Source organism: Mirounga angustirostris, unplaced genomic scaffold (assembly GCF_029215605.1).
Source record: "Mirounga angustirostris isolate CCGP_5_RB_7025 unplaced genomic scaffold, mMirAng1.0.hap1 SCAF_6, whole genome shotgun sequence".
Taxonomy (NCBI): domain Eukaryota; kingdom Metazoa; phylum Chordata; class Mammalia; order Carnivora; family Phocidae; genus Mirounga; species Mirounga angustirostris.
In genome coordinates, this window is record NW_026991714.1 from 122242323 (window position 1) to 122255808 (window position 13486).

A 13486-nucleotide genomic window follows, 5' to 3' on the forward strand; every position below is an offset into this window, starting at 1 on the left:
TCTGCTTACAGACCCTACTAGTCAACACTCCTCCCTTATTCCCACCTTCTTCCTTTGCCCCTGGAAATGAAGCTCAGAGGATCCCCCTCAAAAGGAGGTGAGAAGAAATGAGGGGTGGAGGAGAGACACAGGCAATGGGAATAAAGGGAGGGCAAGGAGAGAGAGTGAGGAAGATAGGAAGATCAGGACAGAACAAGTAAAAAAAAAAAATGGGAGGAGAGTAAAAAGAAAGAAAAGCAGAGGATTTGAAAGGGGGGGGGAATAAAAAAATTTGAGAGTGAAGAAACCATGGGGATCCAGAGAAAGTTGGAGAAAACACCCCCAGGAGCAACCTAGAGAGAAAGAAGAGAACAGAGAAGTGAGAGGAAGAAGGAAACCTGGAGGGAGAGAGGATTCATGCTTGAACTGCCATATGAACGAAGGGGTTAATCAGCCCCATTTACTGAATGCCGCATATGTACCCAGCACTATGCCAAGGCCTGCATTTACAGCATGGTGGGTACACGAGCCCAAACTGAGCTCAGAGTGTGGCTGTTTGAGGAGCTGTGGCCCAGAAAACGCTCAGACACCTTCATATGCAGGAGGCCGAGCATTGGAGAGGCTCCAGCTCCCTGGGATCACCAGTGAATAAATAGGAGGGGTGGGTGGGGGTGATGGCTTTTTGAGGTGGGAAGTTGCCTCAGGTCTTACAGGATAGCAGGCATAGCCTCGGAGCTCTAGAGACGCGGACATTGATGCTGTTATGACCACTGGACACTGAAAGGCTGCATAGCTGGAGACAAAGCACTCGTAACTGTCTTGTCATTTAATCCTGGCTTACAACAACTCTGTGATAATCTCCAATAAAAGACACAGGTGATAAACACACGCACACACGCACACACACACAGAGTGGAATATTACTCAGCCATCAAAGAGTGCAGTCTTGCCATTTGCAGTGATGTAGATAGAACTTAGATGTATTATGCTAAGCAAAATAAGTCAGTCAGAGAAAGACAAATACCATAGGATTTCACTCATATGTGGAATTCAAGAAACAAAACAGATAAACATATGGGAGGGGGGGAAAAAGAGAGAGGGAAGCAAACCATAAGAGACTCTTAATGATAGAGAACAAACTGAGGGTTGCTGGAGGGAGGTGGGCGGGGGATGGGCTCTGTGAGCGATAGGGATTAAGGAGGGCACTTGTGATGAGCACCGGGTGTTGTATGTAAATGATGAATCACTGAATTCTACTCCAGAAACCAATATTGCACTGTATGTTAACTAAGTAGAATTTAAATAAAAATTTGGGGGAAAAAAAAACAAACCACAGGTTATTTCCCTGCTGCTGCTAAATGGTGGCAGTAGGAGTCCAACATGATCAGTGTGATACAAAGATCAGGCTCTTTCCTCTCTACCACATGGCTTCTGTTCTGCTGTTCCACCTCTGGTGGTGAGAGCAGGATTTCCCGGGAGGGCAGCCTTCCGGCAAAGAGTAGAGGAAGGAAATGTAATGTTGGTTGGTCCAGAAGCGATGACCCCAGGCAGTAAGGGGCAGAAGAGGCCAGAACAAGGTGAGTGGGGATTCATTTGGCCCAGGAAGTAAACAACGTAGCCCTGTGGGTCAGCCTTGGTCCCCTCCACCTGTGTGGTCACACAGCAGCCTGGAGCCACAGGACTTTAGGAACTCTCTGTCCCTCACAGCTTCACATGTGCACAGCTTAGCAAGAACGCTGCCTCTGAGCCTCTGAGCCAAGGCATCGTGGTCTGCAGGATTTGTGAAAGTTTGTTTTTTTCTTGCAGGGGCTTTGTCCCCATGTGATTCATTAACTGACCCGTTGCTCCTTCGAGCCGCAGGGAGCCTGGTAGTTCAGGCCATTAAATCCCTTCTGTCGGCCTAATTCATGGCCTGACATCACAAGCCTCACAACATAATCCATTTGTCCTGATTGGATTTTTTCTTTTCAAGAGGCGTCCTTGGCAGCCAGGTTTTCTCATTATGATATGATTCATCTGTATGGTAATTCCCATTAGAATTAGTATCTCAGACATGATTCATCCTTGGAAATATTAAGCCAGAAGCATCATTTCAGAAAAGCCTGTTCCAGTCACAGCCACAGGGACTTTATGTGACAGATGCCCCGTCATTCAGCTAGTATTGGTCCAGTTTGCTATGTGCTAGACTCTAAGCTAGGGGCTTTGGGGGATGCCGATATGACAGGACTTCACCTCTGCCCTCAGGAGCTCCCATTCTGAAAGAAAGGTGACATGGATGTGAGTGTTTATGGGACAGATGATGTAAGAAGTGCAGTCAGAGAAAAGTAACATGTTTCCTGAAAGTCTTAGGGAGTGATTCTCAAACTTTATCAGGAATCAGGGTCACTTGGAGGGCTTGTTACAACACATTTCAGGGCCCCAGCCCCAAAGTTTTTGATTCAGTAGGCCTGAGGCAGGGCCCAGGAATTTGCATTTCTAACAAGTTCCCAGATAATGATGCTGGTCTGGGGACTGATGCTTTGGGAACCTGGCTTGAAGCCTTCAGTTATTTCTCTCTTGTCCCCTCTCTCCACTGCCTATGGGGTGCTAAGCAGTGCGCTTTGTGCTGGAGACAACATGTTAAATAAGACACGGGGAACTCGCAGCCTGGACGGGCAGTCGAACAGTGGCTTCCCTACTTCACAGGAAGTGCCTTTGGAAGGTTTTGCAGAGGGGTAGTTGGAGCACTGAAAGAAGATGCTCTTTTCTCACTGGAGCCTGGGGAAGGCTGCATGGAAGAGGCAAAATTTAAATGCTGGAGTAAAATGTGGCTTGAAAGAAGTTATGTGGGAGGGCTTGTCCAGCTGTTAAATTCCCAGATTATCGAATGTCCTGGGGACACCCTTTCACACTCCTTCTTAGATGTTTCCTGCAGTAATAAAGGTTCATCTTACTTCCCATAGAAGCCAGTGGCGGAGCTCTGGTTAATTGGCCCGGCCTTAGCAAAGCCTTTATTTTTGGCTCCCTGGAGCTGTGTTTGGTCAGCGTCTCGTGCATGGTCTGAATATTCTCAGTAGAATGGAATTCTCCGCACAGGCACTTGAATGGAATGTGGAATCCAGAGCAGAGGAAGTGACTGCCTGCTACCAATATCCTACTCCCAGTCCCTGCCACTCAGGTCTGCAAGTTGCTTCAGCCCTCACCCCTTAAAACAGCCTCACTCTTTTTGTTGACTCTTCAGGAAATTTGGCAATTTTTCGATCATTCTGTTTTGTTTAGATGCACACACCCATCAAAGTTCCAGTATTTTCAGCCTTCTAAAACACTGCTTTTAGACTCCAGAAGTTAGGAGAAGGACCCATGAGACCAGTAAAAGGGGTTTCCAAACCACAGTTCCTAACTGCATTGTTATCCAGCCTATTAACTCACAGTTAACCCATAGTTCAAATAAATGTGATTATTTGGTTTTCTAGCGCCCAAGCTACGGTAAGAATCACATTATGGGGAGATAAAGGTGCTATTAGAAGTGCATACATTGTCACTAGTGACAAATGACAACTGTTATTGAAGAACACTGATAAGATAGAGGGAAACAGAAGACCCTAACTAGGGGCACCTGGGTGTCTCAGTCGGTTAAGTGTCTGACTCTTGGTTTCTGCTCAGGCATGATCTCAGGGTCGTGGGAAAGAGCCCTGTGTGCAGAGGGCTCCGCACTCAGCAGGGAGTCTGCTTCCCTCCGCCTGCTGCCCCTCCACCCATCCCATGCACTCTCTTTCCTTCAAATAAATAAATCTTAAAAAAAAAAAAAAAAGATGAAGACCCTTTCTATACACTGTATTAGAAAATAATGATGATCAAAATTAAGGTTAATAAGCTCCATCTCCCATGTAAGAAGCCTAGGAAGCGTGGGTCACTGAACAATAACACTAAGATAATTGGAGATAATGTTGGCTGACCCCTTTATGTTAAAGAACATTCACTGAATTAAAGTGAATTAGGAGAGTCAATATATGAATCCATATCCTGTTGTTTTTAAGCCCCAGTATTTCCAAATCATAATTTTCATGAAGAATCAGGATGGAGAATAGATCTGATTAAGCATTCTCAATCAGCAAATGATACTAGAATAATGTTAAACTACTGGTAAATTTCTCAGAGCAGGCCACATTTGGTTAGTAGCAATTAGGAGCCTCATTTGGGTACAGCTATTCTGTATACTTTGTAAATACTTCATGCCATTTCTATGTGATTTCCACGTCTGTTGTTCAGCAAATATGACACTGCAAATGTCACCTGTAGTTCAGATGTATCCAATAGATTCATGATCAAAAAACTGGAGAACTCTAGCCAAGTTCTTGGAGAAGATATAGAATAGAGATATTTATTAATTTAATCAAGAATTTATTGAGAAGCTGTAATGCCAAACACTTCTAAACAGTGGAGATAGAGCAATGAAAAAAGTAAAATCCTCATGAAGCTGATATTCTAGATGGAGACAGACAATATACAGAGAAGGAAGGATTGTCACTACAATTATCCCTCTGAAAAGTGATTTGACTATATTATAGGATTCCCTAATTGGTTAGCAGCTCCGGCTGAAATGAAGAATCCTGGTGCTACGTCCTAACTGTGTGCACACTGGTTCTTTATTTTTAAGCGGTGGTAATACATCTTCCTAGAGCTGTTCTGAAGTTTCAGTGAAATCATGGCTCAATGCTCAGTACCTACTTCGTTTTAAGCACTCAGTATATGTTGCAGTGATTACAAGTACTATTGAGTCAATGGACACCTAAGTGACAAGCCATCATTATTGTGGTCTTCTTCCTCTTCTTCTTCTTCTTTTTTATGTGGAACATAAGGAATAGCACGGAGGACCACAGGGGAAGGGAGGGAAACTGAATGGGAAGAAATCAGAGAGGGAGACAAACCATAAGAGACTCTAGACTCCAGGAAACAAACTGAGGGTTACAGAAAGGAGGGGGTAGGGGTGGGGGGATGGGATAACCAGGTGACAGGTATTAAGGAGGGCACGTGTGGTAATGAGTACTGGGTGTTATATGCAACTAATGAATTGTTAAACACTACGTCAAAAACTAATGATGTACTATATGTTGGCTAATTTAACATAATAATAATTAAAAAAAAACAACAACAAGCCTTCTTCTTGTTGAAAGGTTTCAGAAGATGTGCCATCAAATCTAAGAACATCATAGTTTTCCATAATGCTGACCCCAGAAAGATAGCTTTTGAAACAGAGCAAGTTATGAAATTGACCCCCCTTGACCAGTACCCTCTTTGACCCCAGTAGAAGTCAAATTAACACAAAGCTCCTTGTGGCTGTGTAGAGGAAGGAGCTCTCCTCCTAGGTGAGTGGTATGGATGTGGTGTGCTGGCTACTTCATGCCTTTCCATGCACCAAAGTCTTTGGCTTTGTCTCCATCTGAATTGCCCCAGCTCTCCTCAGTCTTGGATGTTTCTTTTATTTTGTTTTAGTTCTGACCTCCATGTCCCAGTGCTGGTTTCTACAATGCATCCCTCTTTCTTGAGTCACAAGGAATGCAAATGTTTTCTTAAGTGTTGTCTAAGCATTAGTTGCTTTTCTGCCAGTAACTTCATAATATCAAGGTCATCCTGCTCAAAGGTAGCACCTGGCATAATGGGAATAGTGTACGTCCATGAGAACGGTCCACTCATGTCCACAGTGGTTGTTAAACACAGGAGCCATGGGGGGTACTGTTTGCAACATTCATCTATATAGCTATCTATGTAAATTTTAAATCTCTAGGAACTTAACAATGACCCAATGTAGAAACCTTGACCCTTTCCTTTCCTTATTCCCAACACTTCAGCAAGTCCTGTGAAATCTATATCCAAAATACATCTTGACTACTTAACAGTCTGCAGTTTTTAATTAACTTATTTGGCTCACATATTTATTGACCGCCTTCTGCACTAAAATGAAGCTCTTCTTGCTCACTGTTGGATACCCAGTAATGGGCTTGAGGCAACGTATGTGCTTAATAAATATAAATCAATTTTTGAGTGAATAAATGGACACATACATGTTTGGCAAGCTTAGATGCCGTGTTGTGACATGTTGATTTTATCTCAAAAAAGATATTGGCCCATACAGGATGGTGTTCTGTCTAGTTTTCAGCCCCTTTATTACCACATTAATCGAATGAGATAAAGTTTATGTATTTTTTTCCTTGTAATTTAAAACTATAAACCACCATATAAAGGAAACATATTTGGCCATTCATTAGTCATAACTTGCCTATTTTCAAATGTAGTTTAGGGTGACCATGAAAGGAATTATCATGAATCAAAACAATAACAGCAATGTAAACAACACTTAAACCTCTTGCCAAATAACTATTTTCTTGAATCCCGCTGTTTGGGTTTTTGGTGTGACCAAGTTTAGTGCAACAGATAAAGCTGGACCACAGAGCTGGACAAACCAGATTTCAGTCCTGGCCCAGCTTCTTACTAGCTGGGTGAAGTTGGCTGTATTTCTCTACCTCTCTAGGCTTACTGTCTCCATCTGCAAAATAAATCAACCTCACAGGGTTAGTGTGTGGATTCAAATCTCACGCAAGTAAATACCTGTCGCACCCAACACACCATCATTTTGTCAGTTAACTTTTGTAACAAAGCATTCCCCAAATTTAATGACTTTTCACAACAATCATTTATTTAGCTCGTGTTTCTGTGAATTGGCTGGGTGGTTCTCCTAGTCTGGATCAGGAGACTCTGCTGGGCTCTCTCATGTATCTATGATGGCAGTTGGACTGGCAATTGGATGATCTAGGATCTAGGATGGCCTCACCATGTGTCTGGCTACTGGCAGGCTATCCACCAGGGTGAAAAGAATGACTGGGCCATGGTCTCTCATCTTCCAGCAAGCTCGTTCTGGCTTCTCCACGTGATAGTTGTTGCAGAGTTCCCAAAAGCAACAAGAGAAACAAGGTCGAATGCACAAGTATTTTTCAAGACTTGGCATGCATCACATTTGCTAAATTCCCATTGGTTAAGCAAATCACAGGGCTAGCCTAGAATCAGTGAAGGAAATAATTTATGTCCATTTTTACAGTCTGCCACAATCAACATTGTCGCCATCATTGTAAAAAACAGTATTTGTTGAGCATTTACTAAGTGGCAGGTGCTGTTCTAATGAGTTACATTTATAAAAGTTTGTAATCCTTACCTCAACTTTATGAGGCATACTATTATATCCCTATATTGGAGAGAAGGAGGCACAGAATGACAAGGCAACTTATCCAAAGTCACACAGCTGGGAAGCAGGGGTGCTAGGATTCAAACCAACACCCCAAAGCCACATTTACAATGACTGTTCTATACTACGTCTTCTTCCCACTCTATATATGTGGGACTTTCCATGGTTGCTTCTTTTTTTGTAAGTGGATGATCTAATAAGGGTTTATAGCCTGATTTTAACATGTTCTCTGAGCATTGCCATATCTACCAGTACTTGATCCATTTTTCAGCCTTCCAACAGGTACCTTATTAAAGCTTACCCAGGATTGGTGTGACTGGCAAGTGTTGGTCCAGATCTTGGTAGAACCTGTAGATTCTTTTTTGTTTTTAATGGAGTGTTAGCAGTGGTGGTAGAGTTTATTCTAGAACTCTTTATCTTTATTTCTTCAGAGAAGTTTGAGGACTTGGAAACAAGGGCCTGATGGCAATGCTGCATGATTATTTAATACATACATAACATTTACATATGTTGGAGATAAACTGCAACACCCCTTGAGAGCAGACTAGCAAAGGGAAGATCACCTAGAGGACATGTTGGGGGAGTTCAGTACATGTCGGGGGAGCTCGGTTTATTGTATATAGCTACAACCATGTTCATATCCCATTAAGGCATGGATCACACACTTATATACTAATAGTGACCAGATACTCGCAATATGTGATCACTAGAGAGGGGTGGGGACTGGTGCCAACTGGAGAACTCATGCCCCAGGCAATAGGGAAAGGTCTAGCCCTTTGACACCTCATGGGAATGTTCAGTGTTGCCAGATTGTTCCAGTTTTTAGGAAATGCTGTAACTTCAAATGTGTATGTAAACTTTCCTGATTTGATTTGATTTTTTTAAGATTTATTTATGTATTTAAGTAATCTCTACACCCAGTGTGGGGCACAAACTCAGGACCCTGAGATCAAGAGTCTCATGCTCTACCACTGAGCCAGCCAGGTTCCCCACTTTCCTGATTTTAAAACACTATGTGTCAGATTAAATGGTCTTTTGATAAATCTGACCCATGGCCAGCCAATATGTTACCCCCCCCACATCAGTCACTGGGTGGCACATCTCTATTGCATTACAGCTGTCCTGAAGGCCCACGGAGGAAGGGGAGCCACAGAATAAGGCAGAGATGTAGCAGTAAAATAATAAAAGAGACAAGACTTCAGGAAAGATGGATGATTGTCTATTTCAGAGATTTCACAGAGGTCAAGGAAAAGAGAATAATTATTTGATACAAGACTACGTTCACATGCTATGTTCTTAAAAAAAGAAAGGAAGAAAGAAAAAGAAATCCATGGTCAAGTAACATCATAAATACTCCAAACACTCAGTTAAACAAAATAAGATGGATTTCTTTACTCTGACCCTTTTCATTGTCTTTAATATCCTAATATGCAATGTAAATCTTCAAAAGGAGAATTAAGTACTGAGTGTTTCAGTGATCAAGGAGTCCTTATTTCCTACAGTCTTTCTGGATCTAATGATCTGAGGAAAACATTTAGGGAAAGCTGGATAAGGGACTGAATGAGCCACTGGGAATCTCTGAAGGAGCGATGTGGAAACTGGAATGCATAAGGTAACGAATGAGGCATGATGAGCCAACGGAGCAGCTTGGCATATAAAGAAAGTAGATAATGGGTAAGCCCATTAGTAACTAAGAACCATCAGCATATTAATCTTTGTAAAATAAAACCCTTTTAGCATCATTCCTCTAATAAAAACAAATAAACCAAAGAAGTGAAGGTTTCCCCACCTCTGATGGATTAAACCTCTTTGCCTGACATTCAAGGCTCTCCTTTATCAGGCCAGCTGACCTTTTTGATTTCCCACTTATTCTCTGCCCTATACTCATTCTCTGCTCTAAATACCCTGCTCTGCTCACTGTCCTTAGGGCATTTTCTCTTTTTCAGCTTCTTCACCCTTGCTTACCATGTGAGTTGCCTCCCCCAGGTGCTCTGATTAGAACCGTGCCTGTTTTCCAAGGCACAGCTCAAATCTGCTTTCCTCAGAAGCCTTCCTTAGCCATCAAACCTCACAGTGGGTTCTTTTCTCTGAACTTCTAGAGCATTTGAACTTCTGAAGGATTCATCTGAGACTTAGTGTGTTGGAGATTGCCTGTATGATTTGGAACTGAGAGAAGAAAGGCATGTCCTGAGCTCTGCAACTCTCAACGCCAGTTTGCCCTCACAATACACCCAAATAAGGTTAGGATGATATTATCCAGCAGCACATAAGAGCAAGGCTACAACCCCATCACGGTGAATTTCATAGACTGTGCTCTGTTGTTATACAACCACCTGCTCTTCGTTGAGGATGGAAGAGTCCACTCTCTTCTTGCCCCATAGTAATGGGTGCCATTTGTAGACAATAGGTTGACCACTTTACATATATGATCGTGGTGAATCCCACAATGTCCCTAAGAAGGGGCGTTAGTATCTCCACTTTACAGAAGAGTAAGCTTTCTCTAAACATTCAAGTCAGCTTGTTCATGTTTATGACCCTCTCTTTAGCTGGTCAAGGCAGAGCCAGCCATACCTCTCCACATACCTGACCCCAAGTCCTGGGCTCTTTCTGTCCCAGCACAACATCTCCATGACCACACTGGCCACCAGAAATTTAATGACAAGAGAATTAAGGCTCAAGAATTCAGACTCTTCCTTCAAGTGGCAAGTATCTACAAGTAGGCTGCAGAAGGCGGAATAGAAATCTAGTTAGAGGGCGCCTGGGTGGCTCAGATGGTTAAGCGTCTGCCTTTGGCTCAGGTCATGATCCCAGGGTCCTGGGATCGAGTCCCACATCAGGCTCCCTGCTCCTTGGGAGCCTGCTTCTCCCTCTGCCTCTCTCTCTCTGTCTCTCATGAATAAATAAATAAAATCTTAAAAAAAAAAAAAAAGAAATCTAGTTAGAGTCAGTGCAGTTTGAATATCAGGGGTGTTCTAGGAACATTCTAGGTCTCCTAAGGACCTAGCACAGCTCATTGGGTGTCCTCTTGAGTGCCGGTGGGTCCTGATTAACGTGAGATTTGCAGTGTGCAGCATCACAGGGGCACATGCACAGCCTGCAGGACATGTGAGGGTCTTCTCTTCCTTGGATACTCATTGATGTCACTAGAGGGATTGACCTCCATTTTCACCCTACTATGAACTCTTTGCTTATCTGTCTCCCTTGTTAGACTTTGAACTCTCTGAGGGGAAAAGCTGTCTTATTTACCTGGACCTGACACATAACTGGTATATAAATACAAAATAACTCCTTCTGATTTGATGAATGAATGACAAGGAAAGGTGCTCAAGGTGGAGACAACACAATATAGTCAACTTTTATTCCACTATCAGAAAACTATACTAACTCACCCATGTTGTATTTCTTCCCTGTTGTTTATATACTATTCAGAAGTCTCAGGCTTCCCAGAGACCTTCACAAAACCCAGAACCTCCCACAGTACTGTCAAACCTCATAATTTTCAGGCCCCATCTTCTAAATTAGATTGTGCCGTTTTTCAGCACAGGAGGTGTGTACTGTTCCTTGTGCATGCCCCCATCTTTCAGGGCACTGCCTCCCACCGAGCAGGATCTATATAAATGCATGTTGAACAACAGTATTGGAATTATGGCTGGAAGCCTGTCCTAATTGTGCAATCTCCTTGAGATAATTCTTGGTGAATTCAGGTGATAGGGGAGAGGAGATCAGGATGGTGACAGAGACAGAGCGGGAAGAGTGGGCAGGATCTGTCAACTCATTGGATGTGGGAGGTGAAACAGGATGAAGAGGAAAAAAGGATTCAAAGCCTTTGAACCAAGCTGGTGGATTGAAGGATTATACCCAAGAGAGAAATATAGAACTTCCCCTTCCCCTGACCTTCTCATCCTCACTGAAGTTTGAGCATAGAGAAAAGATTTCCTCATGAATGTCAAGCTCAAGTGTTCCTTGGAGGCAGACAGACCTGGGACAGTCAGGCACTCAGGAGAGTCCAAAAGGACAAAAAGGGAAGGTTTGACTTTGTCACTCTGCAGAAACACTTTGCTCTGCTAAGGAGGAGGAGAAGAAATTTGAGCTGAATATATTTTTGGTTGGAACAACTTGTAAGTGCTCTGTTTGATAGCAGGGTTGTTTGAATGGCCGATTTCATAACTGCACATAGCTTTTCCAAATAAATGGTGTCTGTAGAATGTTCAGGTTAATGCATGAGCCCAAGGCTCAAGAGTGTTTGCGCTTAGAGCAACTGAGCCTTCTTTCTTAATAAGTCATCTTGGCATTTTGTCAACAAACTAATTTGCTTTTCTAAGAAACTAGATTAATACTTCCTGTACTCTGTGCTATTCACAGATCTACAATGCAGTGAGAAGGGGAGAAGAAATAGAAAATACAATTGGATCTCTTCTCCATGTCTTCACAAAGCTCCCAGCCTCCGAGACAGCCCATGAAAGGATAAGCGTTAGTCCATGCTTAAAGCAGTGTGTCCGAGACACCCTATGTGAGTACCGTGCCACCCTGCAGAGGACGTCCGTATCTCAATACATCACGGGTTCTCTCCTAGAAGCGACCACATCTTTGGGAGCTAGAAGTGGCCTACTCAGTACTTTTGGAGGATCCACTGGACGAACGATGCTAAAAGGTAATATCTGAAATTTCACTTTTAACTTTCATCTTTCAGTGCAGAAAGGAATCTAAGTTAACATCTATGCAAGTCCTGATGGAAAATTTAGTTTACTTATTGGCAATTTTAAATAAAAGTTACCATTTTAACAAACTATAAAAGAGGTAGTCCTTTATCAAAATCCTGTAAGATGTAAACATTCCAAGTAATAAGCATTAAGATTTTGACATTTCTTTTTCAAAAGAAGTAAATGGTTACAAGACTATCTTTAATTAAAAAAAAAAAAATTGTTCAGACATAGGGTTTCTCCTAGTGGTAGTCTATGACAGATGTCAATTACTGTGATAAGATGCTTGTAAACAAGTGTGGTCATGTGGTCACAGTGAAAACCAACACTGAAACGGAACAGAATGAAATGTACTTCTTCTTCCCACACAGAATCAATAGGTTCATGTTGACCAGAAAAGCTAAAGACCATCTTCCAATGACTCCCATCTTAAAAAACAGGATAGTCAGGCATCCTGCTAAAAAATGAAAGCCAATGGAAAATGGCGTCCCTGAGCACCAGAACTTCCCAGCTACTTCCCACGAGTAGCAGACAGGCAGGTCAGAAATGGCAGTGCACCAAAGAACCTTGGAGATTTGTGCACTGCACAGCTATCACAACCCGCTTGGCAGCCTTCCCTGGCAGGAAGCTGCCAGCCAGCCAGGGACCATGCAGAGCAATGTTCCACTGCCTGGGGGCTGCCAAGAGCTTGATCTGACATCCAGCTATTTCTCTCAAGGAGAGCAGCTATTGTCCCTTCACAGCAAGCCCCAGACCTGTGGCTAGCAGGCCAGTGACCTTCCTCCCCCTCCCCACCACACACATCCTGGGCAGGCCCAAGAGGAAGTACACACCTCCCTGTGTACCATGTGGGTACCATGTTGGTTTGTTTTCTGGAGTCATTTTAACTTTTGCAGCTTGGTGATAAATGATGAATGAAGGAAAACACAAGGTGTGGGGACACTAATCCAAGAGACCAAAGGGTTTCATATGTTTTTCATTTATTCAACATATGTTTTCTGAGCCCCTACTGGGTGCTTGGTGCTGGGTAGGGAACAAAACACAGTTCCTGCTGTCACAGAGCTTGGAGTTTCTAGGTGGTAAGCAGTTTCCCCTGTCCACAGGACTCAGGATTTCTCTACCCCATTTTGGCTCCTGGTAACGGCCAAGCTTCCATTCTCCATCCATGCTCTTCCTGGGAAGTTGGGCTGAGATTGGTATGCGGAGTTATTGTTGCTCTAAGTCTTGTGACTCTATGTGAGGACCTCATCCTGTGATTTAATCAACTTGTGTTTGTCAGATACCCCATCTGTGCCCGGCTGTGTGTAGGTATATGGGAGAGTCTTTTTTTTTTTTTTAAGATTTTATTTATTTATTTGAGAGAGAGAGAGAGAATGAGCAGGGAGGAGGGGTAGAAGGAGAAGGAGAAACAGTCTCTCCACTGAGCAGGGAGCCCAATGTGGGGCTCGATCCCAAGACCCTGGGATCATGACCTGAGCCAAAGGCAGATGCTTAACTGACTGAGCCACCCAGGCGCCCTGGTATATGGGAGATTCTAATGAAATGAAAGTCAATTTACTTGCCCTTAAGTTGTTCATGATTCTAACGAGGA

The 13486-nt window shown here is 43.1% G+C and overlaps 1 protein-coding gene across 1 annotated transcript in view; it reads left to right on the top strand.

Moving 5' to 3' along the window:
* PLCE1 (phospholipase C epsilon 1) overlaps nucleotides 1–13486 on the top strand; it is a 312623-nt gene that overhangs the window by 126860 nt on the left and 172277 nt on the right. Inside the window, exon 3 of the mRNA XM_045878454.3 lies at nucleotides 11558–11846. Coding sequence (XP_045734410.1) covers nucleotides 11558–11846 — 289 coding nt within the window. The remainder of the gene's footprint in view (nucleotides 1–11557; nucleotides 11847–13486) is intronic.